The sequence below is a fragment of the Prionailurus bengalensis genome, chromosome A2 (genome assembly GCF_016509475.1).
Source record: "Prionailurus bengalensis isolate Pbe53 chromosome A2, Fcat_Pben_1.1_paternal_pri, whole genome shotgun sequence".
Taxonomy (NCBI): Eukaryota; Metazoa; Chordata; class Mammalia; order Carnivora; family Felidae; genus Prionailurus; species Prionailurus bengalensis.
The window spans coordinates 40,005,358-40,025,266 of NC_057348.1; the positions used below are offsets into that span (position 1 = coordinate 40,005,358).

At 41.7% G+C, this 19,909-nt stretch overlaps 1 protein-coding gene across 1 annotated transcript in view; it reads left to right on the top strand.

Annotated features, from left to right (window-relative positions):
• GXYLT2 (glucoside xylosyltransferase 2) overlaps window positions 1-19,909 on the top strand; it is a 95,949-nt gene that overhangs the window by 15,173 nt on the left and 60,867 nt on the right. The window contains exons 2-3 of the mRNA XM_043587940.1: window positions 6,602-6,794; window positions 15,091-15,222. Coding sequence (XP_043443875.1) covers window positions 6,602-6,794; window positions 15,091-15,222 — 325 coding nt within the window. The remainder of the gene's footprint in view (window positions 1-6,601; window positions 6,795-15,090; window positions 15,223-19,909) is intronic.

Consider the following 19,909-nt stretch of genomic DNA (forward strand, 5'->3'; position numbering starts at 1 on the left):
AATGATAATTGTAACTGACGCATCACCCTCTAGAACATGCGGAATTTGGAGGCACAGATGCCGTATGCAAACCCATCTCATCGTGTTTCCACAGTCGGCTCCATGATTATGTCATACAAATACTCAGAGGTGTAGGGGATCGTGTTTGTTATGTTTGGGGGGGGGTTGTTTTTTCTCATGGTATGGTGTTTTCTAATAACTCTTGGGTAAATTTGAGAAACTGTCAAGGTTACTACATTCTTGATAGGATGATGACCCACTAATGTCATTTCTGGGAATGTGGTCAAAGGACATAATGAAAAGAAGAAAACAGTCTGTTGGCACACACGTGTTTAGTGTCAGACTTTTTTTTTAAATACGGCAGAACAGTTGGAAACACCCAACAAAAGGGAAATGCTGATAAGCTATGGTGTTTTAGTTGGAGGGAATAGTAGAGAGGCAGTGAAAATGATGGTTCTAAAGACTTAAAAGTGACAGAAACAGAATATAAAATTGAAAACAAAAAAAAATTGAACGCATACTATTAATATAGCTGTAAAAATATGTATTCAGTGGAATAAAGACCAGGATATAACATGAAAAAGTAGTCATATAGGGCAAGATCCTTTTTCATTTACCAACTTTAATATTTCAACACATATGTTTTATATTTTTTAGTTGGAAGTGTACATTGTGTATTTTTTTCTGATCTTTTTTATTTTTTTTATTATCAGTTTTTTTTTAATGTTTATTTATTTTTGAGACAGAGAGAGACAGAGCATGAACGGGGGAGGGGCAGAGAGAGAGGGAGACACAGAATCGGAAGCAGGCTCCAGGCTCTGAGCCTTCAGCCCAGAGCCCGACGCGGGGCTCGAACTCAAGGACCGAGAGATCATGACCTGAGCTGAATTCAGACACTTAACAACCGACTGAGCCACTCAGGCATCCCTATTCTGATCATTTTTTTAAAGATACATATTTTTTGTTTACTTACATGGCCTTATTTTGATGGTATATAATGTGCCCTTGATATAAATTAAAAGGAAAGAATTTGTAACCACCAGCTGAGATAAGATTTTGGAAGAAAATAAGCAAAAACCGTGACAGAGAGTAAAAGGGAGGTGTTCCCTTGATGAGGTAGTCAGGGAAGCTCATCCTGCTATTTAAAAGAAAAGGAGGATCTGTGCAAAGGGAAGAATATTCCAGGCGGAGGACACAGTTTGTTGTAAAGGTCCAGGATGTGAGCATAACACTGGGTGTCTCAGGTAGAAAGAAGGAAAGGTGGTGGGTGCAGAGGTCATGAAACACAAGGGTCAGGAGGCTTGAGCATCTTCTGAACAGTGGGTGAAGTCCTCAAGAATGCTAGCAGGGATTGGTGGGGGGAGGAATTCTGTGAGTGAGGAGCTAAGTCTCAGGAAGCTAGGAGATGCCAGCAAGAAAAAGGTAGAAGAGTTTTCATCCACAGACTTCACTCTGAAGACACGTGCCGTGTCTGGGTGTAGCAGTGAGAAACAAGGAGGACACCAGTCCTCTTATTGCCCCGGGGGCTCCCGGGGCAGGGGAGGAAGAGCAGCCTCCACTTGGGGGTTCTGCCGGGGGGGGGGGGGGGTGGCATCCTCACAAAGCGGCCATGTTTTCATTGTCAAGATGCGAAGAGAATTCCCTGAGGAAAAGCTGAGCATAGAGTGGGTTTTCCTGAGGGCCTGGAGGGAGAGTTTGGGAGAGAAAGGGGAGGTGACAGGTCAGCTCAGATCTTTGGTTCTTGGCTATAGCTGAACTGTGGGTGGTTGTGGTACAACTGTGTTAATAAGCAAGCTCCAGGATCTCTCCCAAGCCCCACTGATTCGGAATCTCTGTGGTGTGGAGGTTTGCATATTAACAGGCACCTAGCATGACTATAATGTGCAGCTGGGTAGGGAATCCCCTGCGCTAGATGCTAATTGGTATCTCTTCCAGCTATAAAACTGTAAGAAGGATGAGCCTTTGGATCAGGGCCCTAGCACTGAGCAACAAGGAAGAAATGGATTCAGTGAGCATTTCAAAAGCTGACTCAAGGTGAGAATATGAGAGAGGTGGCGCTAGTCAAAGGGGGTTGGAAACATTTTTAAGCCCCACATTAGGACTCTTTTGTGATTGCTACACCGTAAGTTTGTTTCCATGTGGCTTAAGTAAAAGGAAATGTATTAGCTTAAGAATCGAACTGTATCCAGTTATGGTCAGTGGCACCTGGACGCAAGTATTCAAGTAATGCCAGCAGACATGTGACCCCACCCCACCCCCATCACCTTTTGACTCTGCTTTCTACTGTGTTGACTCCCATTCGGGTTCTACCAGTGTGGTGGCCGAGATGGGTACCATCAGTTCCCGCCTTAGCTGGAAGTTCCTCAAAATCCTGGACAGCAAGTGTCTACTCCAGTCTCCTTTTATAAAGTATAAATAAGAACATAGTTAGGCATCCGTCAGAACAGTGTTCCAGTTCTCTATCACCCATTCCCTGCCCAAACTCTGTAATTCAAGGCGTTAAGGAGTTTTAGGTTCATAGACTGGACTTGCTTGATCCTCAAAGGTCTCAAGTGACATCGGAGAGGTGCTGAGTGCGTCATTGGTAGGAGCTGGTGAAAGGCACACCATTTCAGTGCCCTTAAACTTGACTATTCATTGTGATCACGTGACAGAAATGCTTACTACCTGAAGCCTGAGATTTTTAATGTAATGTGAGAAGTAAGAGAGTGGGGGCAGCAAAGGTCTCGTTAAATCCCAACCACTGATACTTGACCTGCCACCAGGAGAGGCCTTTATTTTTCTTTTTTAATACCTGTCACCAGACACCAAGAAAGATTGCAGTCCCTAGCCCCTGCTTTTTGTACTGTGCAGTCCCAAATTATGGAAATCTGCAGAGAGTAGCCTGTAGGTTGCAGAGGAGGGCAAGCTTTTTTTAATTAAAAAAAAAATTGTCTGGACACCTGGCTCAGTTGTTTAAGTGTCTGACTTCGGCCTGGGTCATGATCTCACTGTTCGTGAGTTCGAGCCCTATGTCGGGCTCTGTGCTGACAGCTCAGAGCCTGGAGCCTGCTTTGGATTCTGTCTCTCTCTCTCTCTCTCTCTCTGTGCCCCTCCCCTGCTCGTGCTCTATCTCTCCCTGTCTCTCAAAAATAATAAACATTAAAAAAAATTGTCAAATAGTTTGGGCATACAAAATAATACAGATAATAACATAATGAATTTCTGTGTACCTAGCACTCATCTTAAGAAATAAAAATTTAGGGGCACCTGGGCGGCTCAGTCGGTAGAGCATCTGACTCTTGATACCTGCTGAAGTCATTGTGTGATTGAGCCCCATGTTGGGCTCTGCACTGACAGCCTGGAGCCTGCTTGGCATTCTCTCTCTCCCTCTCTCTGCTCCTCCCCTGCTCTTGCTTTCTCTCTCTCACTCTCAGAATGAAGAAATAAACTTAAAAAAATTTAAATCCCCAGAGATAACCACCATCCTGCATCTGATGTTTATCATCCTCCCATATGTTTACTTTTACTACACGAGTCTGTGAACAACACAGAGTGCTACTTTGCTTGCTTTCAAGCTTCATCTAAGGTATTATTCTTTTGAAAGTTGCTTTTTCCCTCTTTGGCCTTATGTGGATATGTGACATTCTGGTTTGTTCATCTTCACTGCTATGTAGTATTCCTCTTAAGCACATTACATATATTCATGTTCTCCTTTGCATGGACAGCAACGTTATTTTTAGTTCTTCACTATTACAAACCGGGCTGCTGTGAACATTGTTGAATGGGTCTTGTGTAAATGTAAAAGATTTCTTTAGGTTACATATGTAGGTGTAGGACTACAGGGCTGGAGGGTGTATGTGCATCTTCATTCCTCCTAGACATTCCCAAATGGTTGTCCAAAATGTTTGGGTCAGCTTATACTGCCCCTGGTTCTTTCTGAGCTGTCCCCCACACTCATATCCACTCCTCAGCTTGGATGATCCAACGTTTATTTTATTCCTTAATTTTTGCCAATCTGAAAATAAAATGGAATCGCTTTATTGTTTACATTTGTATTTCCCTGATTACTAATGTCAAAGCCTTTGTTCAAGCAGAAGCTCAATATGTAAAGCTAAACTGGACAGAGTTATTTGGAACAGGGCAGTATTTCATATTTAAGGTAGCTATGCTATTACATTGACTGTTTTCGAACCTTTGGATGATACCTGTGCTCCTAAATGTGGAGCATAATTTCAAGGAAACGAGTTTGCGTTGAATCTTATCAGTAGCATATTTTGGCCAGTCTTTTGCATGATTTGTAACTGACTGTGATTTTAGCGTTATCTGTGACACAGCCTTCTGATCCTTTTACATAAGTTAATTGGGAGCTGGCTTTAATAGTAGGTATGAAAACCCACCCACAGGGCTCAGGAAGGGAAGACATCAGAGTCCTTATTGCAGGGGTCCTTGAATTTACCAGACATGCTCCTGATTTTGTATCTTTGCTCTCACTGTCTCCTCTGCCTGGAATGCTCCTCACCCAGAAATGCCCATGACTCACATCCTCACCTCCTTCAAGTTGTCGTCAGATCTCACCATCTTAGTGAGTACATTCCCAGCTTTGCACTGCATAAAAATATCTACCAGCCCATCGGCCACTCCTGTATCCCTCCCTGTTCAAGGGTATACCTCCTTCATAGTCCTTATAGCCAGATAACTTTCTATATAAGCTATTTAGTTACTATTTGCTTTGAGTGCTACTTCCTTCTTTGTATTTCCCCTACCACGTTGACAATGTAATTTCTTCAAGGGCAGGCATCTATGTCCGTTTTGTTCACTGCTGTCTTCCTGGTACCTAAAACAGTGCCTGGCGCATGGTAGGTACTCAGTATAGATTTGTTGGTTAATAAATGGTCTGAAGTTAGCAAGAAAAAGAGCAGAGGGGAAAATTTCTGAGAGACACACACAGAGAGAAAGAGAGAGAGAGAATACGTGTGCCAAGACCTGGAGACAACTCAGCAGTCTGCTGACCAGAAGTGAAAATGGATGGAAAGTATGAATATGTGACTGTGGCCACGGTTATGAAGGGCTGTCCACCAAGGCTGGAGGTGCTGGAGGCAGTTGCTAGAGATGTAAATAGGAGCCATGATCATCACTTTGGACTCAATCTTGAGGGCAGTCAGGAGCCCTTACCTTATTTTAATCAAAAGAATAACACAATACTAATTGCATTTTAGAAGAACTTCACTCTGGTGCCAACAAGAAGAAATCAGAGGGTGGGAGTTAAGGATAAGACTGGAGGCAGGTGGACCATCTAGGGAGCTGACAGGGCAATCGAAGAGAGAGAAGATGGTGGCCTCATCAGGTAGCAGGAGGAGGACGAAGAGAAGAGGACAACATTGGGAGATGCTTAGGACATCTCTAGTGTCTTCCTGTGATCCCTGAAGTCAGTGGAATCTGAGTGTCTCTCGGCATCTGGACTTCATTGAGCTTCCCCTGAGCATGCTCGTAAGTAACTGAATTGGAAAGATGTCTGGAGTGCCCCACCCACATCTTCACCTCTCCTCTTGATGAAAGAAATCTGGAGCAAGACTTCCATTATTCAGCAGAGCAGTGGATAATGGAGCAGTGCACTGATTGGACTCGAAGCTTTTGGAAGGAAGGTAGCATTCCTCGTCCAAGTTTCCCTGGCCTCCAACTCTTTTGTGCAAGTAAATTAGTTTCATTTGTCTCAGGGCACCTTTTCCAGGCCAACTCCTTCCAACTTGCCTGCGAATGTCTCTCAGTGGTGTGTTTGAGGCTTGGCTGCGTCTCCTTGCCTGGAACAAATCTTTTATTACAAGGAAATAGCTGGATGATGATTCTAGACTCTTGGACCCTATTCCCCTCTCAGCTGTTGACTCAGTATCTGATACCTTGGTAATTTTCAGCTCAACCTGCCTCCTCTCCTGCCTGTTTCTCATTAATACGACTTACATGCTGGAGGCTGAATTTCAAGTCTGCCACCTCAGGAATCTTGAGCGAGACAGTTAGGATTAACACCTGTTTCTTCAAGACTTTCCGAGGATGTGATGGAGGCACATATGTTCTTTTCTTTGCTCACCTCCTGGACTCGCATGGTTTTCCTTTGGTGCGGTGGTCATGCATTCCACCGCAACCTAAAACCATCCAGATGATGGAAGTATCATGTTGCTCGTTTCACATGGGAAAGCCACGACCCACCCTTGTCTTGTTCATGTTGCGTTCAAATCTAATTTGCGTGGCCTCTCTGAGTGTGAGCACCACAACCCCTGTGTCAGCTGTTGAAGCTTAGCAATGCTATTTCCAAACATGGGCCATTCGGCAGGCAGCAGGCACTCAACAGCTGAGTGGGGCAGAAAAAGTCTCAGACACCTAAGGCAGGCCAAACAGTGACTCATGCTGCTATTGCCAGGATAAATATGGGAATAAATGGTATTTTTCTCTAAGCAGGAAGAATTGTCAAAATGCTTATCACTTTATAAAATATAACAGATTGTGCCTGTTCATGTTTTGAAATGTTCCAACTATTCACTAGCTGGGTTGTTTTTTTTTGTTTTTTTTTGTTTTTTTGTTTTTTATGAGTTTAGTAATAGCTTTAACTTGTTTTTCCTCTTCCTAGGAGGCCTGGAGAACTCAGGAGTTTCCAGGCTGTGCTGCCTCCAGAGCTCTGGATCCACTTGGCCGTGGTGGCCTGTGGCAATCGGTTGGAGGAGACACTGGTCATGCTCAAATCAGCTGTACTCTTTAGCCACAGGAAGATCCAGTTCCACATCTTCACAGAAGACTCTCTGAAGCCCGAGTTTGAGAAGCAGGTGAATGTGTATAAATGGCGGCACCATATTCCTGAGTGCAGACAGACTGCATTTTGGGAAATGCATATCCTGGTTGCTAATGTATTTCTGCTGTGGACTCAGCTGTGTGGCCATAAACTCTTGACTGTCAGCCTTACTGTTCTTACTTATAATGCGGGGATCATTACACTTGCCTTACAGAGATACTGTAAGGGTTCTATGTGATGATGCCCTTGAAGCCCAGGGCTTGAGCCTCTGGTGTCGTTAACATTGTTCTTATTTGGGGGACAGGTAGCTTTTTAAAAAAATCTATTTATATATGTTTTTTGAATGACAAGTAATAGATGTTCATTAAAATAAATTCAAATGATACAGATGTTATGAATTAAAAGGTACGAGTCCTTGCTACCCTCAGTCTCACATAAGATACTATCAGAGTTAACGATTTTGAGTTATTTTTCCATATTTTTTCATGTGCAGATGTGTATGTGTGTGTGTATGTATGTATCTGTGTGAGTATATGTATATGTGTGTTCATGTGTATTTGTATATATAAACATCTGCATGTTTGGGGAGCTATTCCTGCCCATGGGTCCTATCCCTGTGCTTTAATAAAGTCACCTTTTGGAACTGAAAAAAAATTAAACATCTACATGTTTAACACATGCAATTGTATGTGCCTGGATTCAAGTGTGTTTCTTTTACAAAATCAAAGTTATTCTCTATGTGTTGTTCTGGAACTTGCTTTTACCCCCTTAAAACCATATTGTCAGCATCATTCCAGGTCAGGACTCAAACCTTCTTACCTCTTCTCTTCTGGTGGCTGAACAGTATTTTGTTGTATATCTGGATCCTTGTTTATTTGACTTTTCCTATAGTGAGGAACAAGTAATGATTTTTTACCAGTACACAAGGAGAGCTTTGGAATCACCTCTTGTCCTCAGTCTAGGTACATGTGTGACTTTGCAGACCAAACTTTGCTTTGTCTCGGAAGTTTTCTCTTGTGGTAAGGCCTCGAGTACTGGGAGAGTGAGACCCTGTTTTGCTCTGTGTCTATTGACTGGGGTCAAAGCAGGGCGGCCTCCTGTCGCCAGGTTGGCCGCACTAATGAGAAATGCCAGAGAGGCATGTTGAGCAGAGAAAGGCTAATAACAGAAAGCTAGAAAACATGTTAGGTTTCCTAAAGAAAAATATCATCTTGACATCCTCACCAAGGGAAGCCAAAGAACAAATAGTCTTGAAGCTTTGAAATTGATTGGAAACTGCCTTGAAAAAGATCTGAGTCAAAGGAAGGGGTCAAAGGAACACACGTGGTTAGCTGCTCTGAAGCTGTGGGGACAGGAGATGGTGATGATGGTGATGGTGATGGTGATTATCATCTATCAAGGGCTTCTGATTTGTGATGTATTCTTCTTTAACCCTTACGGGAAGGTAGCACTCCTGTTTCTGTTTTGCACACAGATCATCGAGGCATAGAGAGTGTTAGTGGTTTGCTCATCAGGTGTCAGTTCAAGGTCACAGACTCAAAGCTCTGTGAGCCTAACCACTGTACCGTACTCCATCTCAAGCTAGTAGGCAGAAGACTCAAATGCAAACCTCACCTCCACTGTGTACCTGCTGCTTGATCTCCAGCAAGCCTGGTGGCCTTTTAGAGCTTCAGCTTCCCTGTTTGTAACTTGAAGCTAGTAGCATTGATCAAAAGAGCTAAGGTATCTGGAATCCGGATAGGCTAGGTCAGGCTGCTGTAACACCTCCTGAAAAGCTCAGAGACTTGCCTTGTGCCTGCTACATGTTTCACACAGGCACTCAGGTCTGGGACCGAAGATGACAAAGACTGTTCATGCTCTTTTTTTTTTTTAAGTATATATATATTTTTTTAGTAATCCCTATACCCAACGTGGGGCTCAAACTCACAACCCTGAGATCAAGAGTCTTATGCTCTTCTGACTGAGCCAGGCAGATGCTCCAAGACTATTCATGCTTTGAGTTGCACCTGCTGGAACATTTGGCATCTAAAGTTCTTGGGATGCCATACAGGAAAGAGAGAGACAAGTGCTTCATGACTATGCATTTCACTCCCTCAGCTTGACAGCTATGTGAGTCTTTTCTGCTCACATGTAACTGCCCAGAAGCAGTCACGAGGCTCACCCAGCGGCAAGGGGCTGAGAAGTGCTCAGTGTGCAGGAAGGGAGGATAAACTAGCTGTGGGCAAACTCTAGCAATGTCTTACACAATATCCATCTAATAAGTATTTCTTGAGTACCCACTGTGTGCTAGAGGCTGGGACATGAGACGGAGCAGAACAAACTAGACTTGAACTTAAAAAAGATGAGGGGAAGGAAGATGCGTGTATGTACAATTATGTATATGGGGCAGACTGTGTTTTCCAGAGAAGCCCCAGCACCCCCACCTTGTGTTACTCACATCTTCCTGTGCTTCCCTCCTTCACTGACCCAGGATTGGCCTCTGTGACCAGCAGCATAGGGAGGATGTGACGCAACATCAGTTCTGAAGTTAGGATTTATTTATTTATTTATTTATTTATTTATTTATTTATTTATTCATTTAATTTATTTTATTATTTTTTTTTTAATTTTTTCAACGTTTATTTATTTTTCTGACAGAGAGAGACAGAGCATGAACGGGGGAGGGGCAGAGAGAGAGGGAGACACAGAATCGGAAACAGGCTCCAGGCTCTGAGCCATCAGCCCAGAGCCCGACGCGGGGCTCGAACTCACGGACCGCGAGATCGTGACCTGGCTGAAGTCGGATGCTTAACCGACTGCGCCACCCAGGCGCCCCTAATTTATTTTTTTTAATACATTTTTAATGTTTATTTTTGAGACAGAGAGAGACAGAGCATCAGTGGGGGTGGGGCACAGAGCGAGGGAGACACAGAGTCCAAAGCAGGCTCCAGGCTCTGAGCTTCAGCACAGAGCCCGACGCAGGGCTCAAACCCACAAACAGTGAGATCATGACCTGAGCCGAAGTCGGACACTTAACCAACTGAGCCACTCGGGGCCCCTGAAATTAGGTTTTAAAAGGCACTGCGCTTTCTGTCTTGGTCACATTCACTTTCCCCTTGGGTCACTTGCCGTGGGGTAAGCCACTTTCATGTCAGAGCAGTCCTTGTAGAGGTCGACATGATAAGGATTGAAACTGCTTGTAACACACGAGTGAGCTTGGAAATGGAAGGTCCCGCCCCATGAAGCCTTCAGATGACTATAGCCCCAGTCACAACTTGGACTGCACTCTCATGAGCCGCCCAAGCCAGAACAGCCCAGCTTACAGAATTTTGACTCTAAGAAACTACATGAGAGAATACGTTTTTGTGGTTTTGAGCTACTAAGTTTTGGGGATAACTTGTTATAAGATAATAGCTAATGCATACACATCTACTTATGTCTTACATATGTATGTATGTATAAAAGAGAGTATGCTAATGTAATATTCAGGTGACATTTGAGGCTAGGACATGGAAAGGATACAGCTTCTGCCTCACTCTTTCTTGGGTTACCTGCCCCAGGAACCTGGCCAACATGTGAGGAAGCCCAAACTAGTCCATACAGAGGGCTCGTGTGGAGAGACCTGCTCAGAGAGGAGCTGAGGTCCCCAGCACGTAGCTAGCCTCCACTGCCAGGCATGTGAGTGGACCAGATTTCAGATTCTAGCCTCCAGCCTTTAAAGTTCCTAGCCGAGGCCACAGACATCATACAGCAGTTTAAGCCATCCTTCTGTGCCTTGTCCGAACACCTGAGCCGTGGAATCTGTGAACATAATAAATGGTTGTTTTACACTGCTAAGTTGGGGGGTAATTTGCCATGAGCCATAGTAATGGGCACATTATAAATTAGGAACTGACTTGCATGGGAAAATTATTGAATTTGAAAAATCATTTGAATTGCTCTGATGACTTTATTCCTTTGATGGCTCATTTCCTCAGGTCTTTGTCAGACCAGTGAAGCTCAACTAACAAAGGAAATTGTACTAGGGTGCTAAAAGACAGGCAGAGCATATGGCCTCATCCCTTTCTCTTCCATGCAAGGATTATGGTGCCAGTTTAGATAAAAAAACCTTGTCTCCTATGTAAGTTACAGAACTTCTCTCACTCACAATTTCTTCACCTGTATCAAAGGGCAAATGAATCTTACTGTAGAGCATACTTGAGAGGCTGACTCAGATCATCTATTTATTCTTTCATTCCACGAAGATTCTTTGGAGTATCTCCAGTATGTTGGGCACTTTGTTAGCTCTGAAGTAGTAGATTAGCAGCGGTTAGGCTGTGTGAAGCCACAGGAGATGCCGGTGTGCAGGGGCAAGTTACGCCTCCCTCCTTGAAAGTGTCCCTTACAAAACCAAGGCATTGTGGGAATATCCAGTTTCTTGTGATAACTTCTGGCGAAGCTCAGGGCCATATATCTTAGGGCAAAACACAAAACAAAGTGCCAGTTGATATCATGACTCCTCTAGAAGCTGTTTTATGGGTGAATTCTATATTTAAGTAGACCTTAAAAAATAATTTTTTAAGCTGTGTGAGTCCAGTAAGTCTGGTGATATTTACCAAGTATAATATAGATACTTAATATTTTGGAGTTTCATTTGGTCTTGTCATCTCCCAATATAGAAGCTGAAAATGCCAGCTGGTTGATTTCCTTGCCTCTCTAGGCAACTCGTGAATCAGACGTGTGCTTTAGGCTTGGCTCATCTGTCAGGAAAAAGTGGGACCCGGAAGTGGGGATAACCACCGTTGCATTCTGGTGATAGGTAGGGCCAGTGGGATGGCAGCCTTCTTTGTGGGTGTGGTATGTGGTTCTGCCACGGGAATACGTGTCAGCAGGAACTTTCAGTGGCTGGAGTTGAAATACATGCATTGATTTAAATGTAAAAGGACTGAACAGTCCAGTTAAAAGACATAGATTGGCAAAGGTAGATAAACCCTTCTAGAAGGTAGGATCCTAAAGATCAATGAATCAAGGAAAGCAACAGACCATGGGACCTTCCCATTCCCCTTCCAGGGCTGATTTTGGGCCGTTGTGCCGTCGCATAGTTGTGCTGAGTGTTTGTGCCCGGTGTCCGTTCTGATGTGTCAGTGCAGTTGTGCTGGGTATTTGTGCCTGGTTGTGGCTTCTCATTGGTCAGTGGCCTTCATAAATCAGTTATTAAATCCTTTATCACTCTTCCTCTTTCTCATTCTGAGATTTCCCTCCCATATATCCATCTCAAAATTGCAAAGTTATTCATTTTTAAGTTTATTTATTTATTTTGAGAGAGAGTGTGTGCACAGTGTGTGTAAGCTGAGGAGGGGCAGAGAGAGAGAATCACAAGCAGGCTCTAGGGAGCCCATCATGGGGCTTGAACTCATGAACCATGAGATCATGACCTGAGCTGAAATCAGAAGTCAGATACCTAATCAATTGAGCCATCCAGGTGCCCCTCTTCAAACATTTTTATGTGACCATATAAGCATTATATGTACATTATTAAAAAATCATAAAATTATAAAGGAAAAAAATCAACCTTCCTATTAATGGTCAGGGAGAGCAATTTTTATGTATTTATTTATATTCTTTTTCTTTTCATATAAACATCAGAAATGAGATTGTATCCTACATTCCCTTTTATATCACTGAGTCTTATATTATTGAATTTCTTCTAAAACTGGGGTTAGCTACTTTCTTATGTAAAGTACCAGACGGCAACTTTTTTAGGCTTTGCATGCTGTGTGGTCTTGTAGCTACTCAGCTCTGATATTCATTGTAAAAGCAGCCATAGAAATATGTAAATAATTAGGTGTGGCAGTGTTCCAATAAAACTTTTATTTATGGACACCGAAATTCAAATCTCATGTCGTTTTCACATGTTGCAGAATATTACATTTGTTTTTATTTTTTTTAACTATTTGAAAATATCAAATCATTCTTGGCTATGTGCTTGTGGTAGCAGGTTGGATTTGATCCTTGTACAACCAACAGCTTGCCAACGCTCATTGTACATTGTTGTCATTAGTTGCTGCATCATATTCTGTCTGTAGACAAACCCCAGAGCTTATTTAACCAAATTGTTATTTAGGTTGTTTCCAACTTTTCACTGTCACAGACAACATTATGATAAACAACCTTGTAATAAATATGAATGTACTTTTGGAATTTTTCCTTAGAAAATTCTTAGAAGTAGAACTATGGTGTCAGTGGGGAAGCAGATAAGCATACGGAAGGATGCTCAACATCAAATGTCCTTGGGGAACTGCAGCTGAAGACAGCGAGATACCTACACGCCTATCAGAATGGCTAAAGTCCACAACACTAAATGCTATCGAGGAGGTACAGCAACAGAAAATCTCATTGCTGGTGGGAACACAAGACAGCACAGCAACTTTGGAAAGCAGTTTGACCATTTCTTAGAAAGCTACATGGAGACTGACCATACAATCCAGCAGTCAGACTCTTTGACGTTTTCCCTAGATGAATTGAAAAATTGTCCACACAGAAACCTGCACATGAATGTTTATAGCAGCTTTATTTGTAATCACCCCAAATTGGAAGCAAGCAAGATGTCTTTCTATGGGTAAATGTAGAAACAAACCATTGTATATCCATACAATGGAACGTTATTCTGCTCTAAAAAATAAATAAGCTATTGGGGCACCTGGATTTCTCAGTCGGTTAAGCGTCCGACTTCAGCTCAGGTCATGATCTCACAGTTTGTGAGTTCGAACCCTGCGTCGGGCTCTGTGCTGACAGCTTAGAGGCTGGAGCCTGCCTCGGATTCTGTGTCTCCTCCTCTCTCTGTCCCTCCCATGCTCATGCTCTGTCTCTTGTCTCTCAATAATAAATAAATGTTTAAAAAATTTTTTAAAAAATAAAAAATAAATAAGCTGTCAGTCTACAAAAAGACATAGGGAAAACTTAAATGCATACTGCTCTGTATAAGAAGCCAATCTGAACAGGCTATATACTGTATGATTCCAACTATATCCCATTCTGGAAAAGGCAAAACTAAGAGACAGTAAAATAACCAGTGGTTGTAGGGGTGCCTGGGTGGCTCAGTCGGTTGAGCAGCTGACTCTCAATTCTGGCTCAGGTCACTATCTTACGGTTTGTGAGTTAGAGGCCCACACTGGGGCTCCAAGCTGACAGCTCAGAGCCTGCTTGGAATTCTCTCTCTTTCTCTCTCTCTGCCCTTCCCCTGCTCCTCTCTCTCTCTCACTCTCTCTCTGTCTCACAAAATAAATAAACATTAAAAAAATAATCAGTGGTTGTAGGAATTCAGTGGGAGGGAATGGTGAAGGGATTTTTAGGGTGCTGAAACTATTCTGTAATGGTACATACCTGCCATTATACATTTGTCAAAATCCATAGAATGTACAACACAAAGAGTGAACCCTAAGATAAGCTATGGACTTTACTGGCTAACATATTGATACTAGTTCATCAACTGCAACAATATGCCACACTAATGCAAGATGTAGATAATAGAAATGGAAACTGGGGGGTAGAGAGGGAAAGGGGGAAGGGTAGATGGGAACTCTATGCTTCCTGCTTAGTTTTTCTATAAACATAAAACTGCTCTGAAAACTAAAGCCCATTAATGAAATAACATATGCAAAGAAAATAATATATACTCATTGTAAAAGTTCTAAAGAACACTGAAGTATAAACTTAAAAAATGAAATCACCACCACCACCTCCACAGGTGCCCACTTGTAACAATTCAGTGTCCATCTGTAGAGATTTTTCTCTCCATATAAAATATATATGCATATGTTTTCCAAGACAGAACTTATATTATGAAATTTCTTTTTTATTTTGCTTTTTCTAAAACCTAACTATCATAAACATTTTTCCATGCCAGAAAATATAGATCTACCTAATTTTAACTGTTAACAGTAGTCTATTGTATAGTTCTATCGTAATTAATTTTCCCAGTTTGTACTTATTGGTCATTTAGTTTGTTCACAAGGATTTTTTTTTTTTTTATTACAAAGTAGGTTGTGTTGAAAGTCTTGTGCCTTTATCTTTTGAAGTTGGTTATTGCCAGTTTCCAAAGTGCCCTCTTGGAAGTTTACTCAAATTTATACTCCCCTTGTGTTATTTATGTACCAGCCTCCTAACACCCTTGCTAACTCTGGATGTTATCATTTTTTTTTTTTTTTAATTCTAGCCATGGTCTTTCATTCACTGAGCACTAATAGTGGTGGTGAAGTTAGATTTTCTGTGTAAGTTGCCTGAATAGTGTCCACTTGAACATGCAGAAGCTTCAGATGTTTTCTGTATCTCTGGGGCCTAATCATCCTCTTCTTGTATTCCTTGTTTTTTAGTTACGACAGTGGCCTGACTCATATACAAAGAAGTTCGAGCACCGAATCTACCCCATCACATTTTCGGTTGGAAACCCTCAGGAATGGAAGAAATTATTCAAACCGTGTGCTGCTCAGAGACTCTTTCTTCCGGTAGGAACACGAGCCTTTAATAAGGTGTTCTCAGGAGACAATTGCTCTTGCAAACATGGTGAAATTAACTGGTGTTAAACATTTTACTTAAAGCTGAAAATGTGTTTCTCTTGGATTCTGTAGTTGATTTTCTTACTCTTCAAGATATAGAGAAAGGGTTCTTGTGTGCAAGAAGTTGTCTTTCCAGGGGCACCTGGGTGGCTCAGTTGGTTGAGTGTCCGACTCTTGATTCCGTTCAGGTCATGTTCTGACGGTTCGTGAGTTCAAGCTCCACATTGGGCTCTGTGCTAACTGTGCAGAACCTGCTAGGGATTCTCTGTCTCCTCACTGTCTGCCTCTTTCTGTCTCTCTTTCTCTCTCTCTCCCTCAAAATAAATAAATAAACTTTAAAAAAAAGTTGTCTTTCCACAAGATTGAGGGACTGAGAGCATCCAAAGCATGTCTTGTATTATGAGTCTTTGTGATTATTATTATTTCTCTTATAACAATAACTATTGCCAGATGTAGCCATGCTAGGGAATAGTTCAAAAAAGGCCCAGAGTTCTGGATCAGGCTTTCAGTTTTTAATTTTTTAATTGAATGCTTTTGTTACCCTTTTAAAAATCCTAAATAGAAAAATCACTGAAGATATATCAAAAATTTTTTTAATGTTTATTTTTGAGAAAGAGACAGAGCGCAAGTAGGTTAGGAACAGAGAGAGGGAGACACAGAATTCAAAGCAGGCTCGGAGCTGTCAGCACAGAACCCAAGGTGGGGCTCAAACTCATGAACTATGAGATCATGACCTGAACTGAAGTCAGATGGTTAATCATCTGAGCCACCCAGGTGCCCCTCACTGAAGATATATCAAAACTGATGTCTATCATGGAGCAAAGATGGCAGCTTTGACTTATGAATTGCACTCTTGATATTTGTGACAGATTCGTGCTTTTGGCAAACATTTACTTGGTGCCCATTAAGTACTAGGCCTTGGGTTAGTGATGGCAATATGGTAACGAGCAAGTTAGCGATAGCCTTGCTCCCTTGGAGTTTGAGCCTAGCAGGGCACTGGACAGGTAATTGAAAGTATGATCTATGCTGAAGTCCCATGGATATATGTAACCTGGGGTTCCACACTGGTCAGAGAAAGGTCATAGAAGATTCTTTTGGGATGTTGCATTTATGCTGAGGCATGAACACCGGAGAAGTGGGGATCACTGAGTGGCAAGGGCCTGGTTGGCAATGAGAGAGAAGAGGGTATTAAGCAGATACAGTAATATGTTCAAAGGCCCTGAATTGGGAAGGAGCATGTTTGGGATAATAAAAGAAGGTAGAGTAACCAGAACATAGAGTGAATGAAGAGGCCAATAGCAGTTGTATTGTCTGGTCTTTGTGTTAAGGACACTGAAAAGCCATTGACTGATCTCTAGCTTGGAAGTGGCATGATCTGACTTGTGTTTTAAAGAGGACACACTAGTTCATTGCAGTGTGGACGGTGGAATCGCTAGACCAGTTGCTGATGAGGTAGGCTATGGTGGGTGCCCTGAAGATGGATTCAGAACCTCCCCAAGAAGTAGTATTTACCAGTCCTCGTGATTGGCTAGTAGTAAGAGTTGAATTGGGAGAGTGCGGTGATAAGTATTTCACCCAGGTTTCTGACCTGAACAGATATTAAGGCTGATCTGTTTGAAATTGCCTATATTCAGCTATTGATGACCTTGTTATGGTTCATCCTACTTAATGAATGGTGGTCTTCAGAGAGATGGAAAAGGCAAAGGGTGACCAGTTTTCATAGGAGGGAGATGAGTTTAATTTGGGTCCTATTTTGACTCAGAGGTACCTGGGAGATGGCCATGCAGAAAAATCTCACCGTGTGTCAGCTTGAAATCCTAAATGGCAAGTTGGTCCTTTTAGCATTTCTTACCTGGAACCCGTGAGAAGAAAAAGGCCTGGTGGTCCTCTTGGTGTCTGTGCACGCTCACTCACTCATGAAATGGCCTGTTTGTCACATGCCATGGACCTTCATGTGAGGTGGGATTAACTGCGTAAAAGTGTGGGTAAGGAACAACTAATTTAAACTGGAACTAAAATCTGTGTGTTGGTAATATAATAACTAATCACCATGTCAGAAGATGAGAAAAAAATGTCAGGTTTCTTTTCCTTATCTCTGTTTTAGGGGGGGAAATGTATTCAAAACCCAGGTTCCTATTGGAAAATTGTCTCTCCCACCTATCCAAAAAATATAAGCAACCCAGTGGAGCCACATTTGAATTTTCCCTGACCTTGAGTTGTGCCTTTATTGCCACGATTAAAAAAACAAACCTACCACATGATGGTTTTCGTTCATTCCCAGCTAAGTAAGCATTCCATTTTGAATGACAAATGAGTGCTGGTATTCCTTATCTGCTTTTGATAATGGAAACTAGCCCTCCTTAAAAATAATAAAGAAGGATTGTAGTTGACAGGACATTTACCTTCTCCAAGTCGTGTATCATAACAGCAGATTATGAGCATGGCATTTTGGGGCATCAGTAGAATGTATTGAACCTCAGGGTAATTTGAAGTAAAGTCTAGGTGATGTTTTCCTTGAAATTCATCTCTGTAAAACCAAATCAAATGTACTACTGAGCCAGCAGAGTGAAGATGGAGGTCCCAAAATGCAAACATTCTAGCAAGTGGTAGGTCAGTCGATTGAGAACCACAGTCTCACCCATATTCTGAGGCAGTGTCATCTACCCCAAGCCTGTAGAAATAAAACCCCTTCTCACATAAGATCTCACTATCAGAATAAGATCAGAGTACAAGTCTGCATCCAAAGCCTATTAGTTTCTTAAGTACAATTAGTGGAATTCAGATCCCACCAATTCATGATTTATGAAGTCCCAGAAACCAGTGGACCTTTAATTTTCTATTTCTGTGAATAATGGTTCTAAGAGCAGGACCATTATTAGTGCGAAGTAAGCTCCAGCTGGCTTGTACTAGTAAGCTGTATAAGATGCATACCACTTTCAGGTAGCTCAGAAGCTGAAAGTTTTTAAAACAATCTGTCAATTACAAATAAATCAAATCTGTTCATTCAAATTTATCCTAGAGTACTTTTCCCTTTTCCTTTAGTGACAGCCATAAAGCTTTCACTATGGTAAAAGTAATGGAGTGTCATGAATTCATAATACCCTTCTCCCATTTAATTGGAATTACTGAGATTTTATAATGGCTCTATACATTTTGTTGCACACTCTGCCTCCTTGATTCCAAAAATCTACGTCCTCACTAATTGTGGTCTTCTGGGGACCCTAGAGATATTTAAAACATGACAGGGATCATTGAATTGCAGAATCTTCAGAGACTTTATTGGCAAATGGCATCCATTGTGGAAATTTACATTAGGTTAAGGTGCTATGTAGTTCTCACTCGAGGAGAAAGGCCCCCTTTAACAAAGTTTTGATAAATTCCAAGATTACAATAATGTCTCATGTCATTCTTACTCCCAACACTTGGCCACAACCATCCATCTCAGAGGAAGAAGTTAGTGAAGGATATTGTCATGAGAGGTAGGATAAAATTGCTTACAGCCTTGACCTGTAAATTCTTCCTGAATTTTCTGGACATTTCGATATTTCTAACAAAGTTGACTCATCCTTTAATATTTCAAAGGCATACCATGACAAATAAATAGAAATCTTAGATTGCCTAGGTTTTCTACATCACATCTCAAGTAGCAATATGTAATCTTTCCTTTTTCTGCTTACAGTTTGTTAAAGAGGTTTGTAACTGGTTCCAATATTTGGAAAACTGTATACTTACAAGAAATATTTTAATGAGTCAGCTATAAGCTAATGGACAAGAGAGGTTACCTGACTTATAAGAATTTTCTATAATTAAGGTCAGGCCTCTGTGCTATTATTAATATTATAACTCAGCGTTAGCAGTTAACATTCAGGCTTCCTTGGAACCAGTGCTTTGGACGTCAACAAATACTGACAGATATATGAGAACATATTAAAAATCCTTAGTAAGAGGAATGTCTATTAGAATCACTACAAATGATGTCTCTGTATTTCATTAAACATTAAGAAGCCATAAATTATTAGGATAAGATGAGCTATCAAAAAGATCCCTTGAAAATGACCCTCGATCCCAGTTTGGTTGAACAAGCTTTCCACACTCCTTATCATTTACTCACACACTATTAAAAGCTTGACATTCAGGATATTAGTTACAACTCTTGGTTACCTGTGAAAAAACTCAACTCCCAAGTAGCTAAAGAAAGAGGAAATTTTTTGGCTTAACTGACAGTGAAATGCAGATGATCCCAAGCATAGGACTGATCTGGGTGCTCACATATGTCACCCAGGCTCTGAGTGCCTCTCCCTCAGTCCTTCCAGGGCTCACTCCAGGAGTATAATGATTGCTTGAAGCAGCCTGAGATCCAAATGCTAGAAGCTTAGCCTAGTAGAAAAAGCAGAAAAAGCAGAAAGGGTGGCTACTTCCAAAATGGTGGCAGAAGAACTCTGTGCAAATGTTCCCCAGAGAGATAGGCATAAGTGGTAAAAATTATTTTTAAAGCAACTATCTAGAATCTTTGGACATTATGATAAGGACCTAAGCAAATAAAGAAACAGATTATTCAAGAAAATCTACTAATGTAACCAAATCCAAGCTTGCTTTGCTTGCTACATAACAGGCCCATAATCTAGAGGCAAGATAT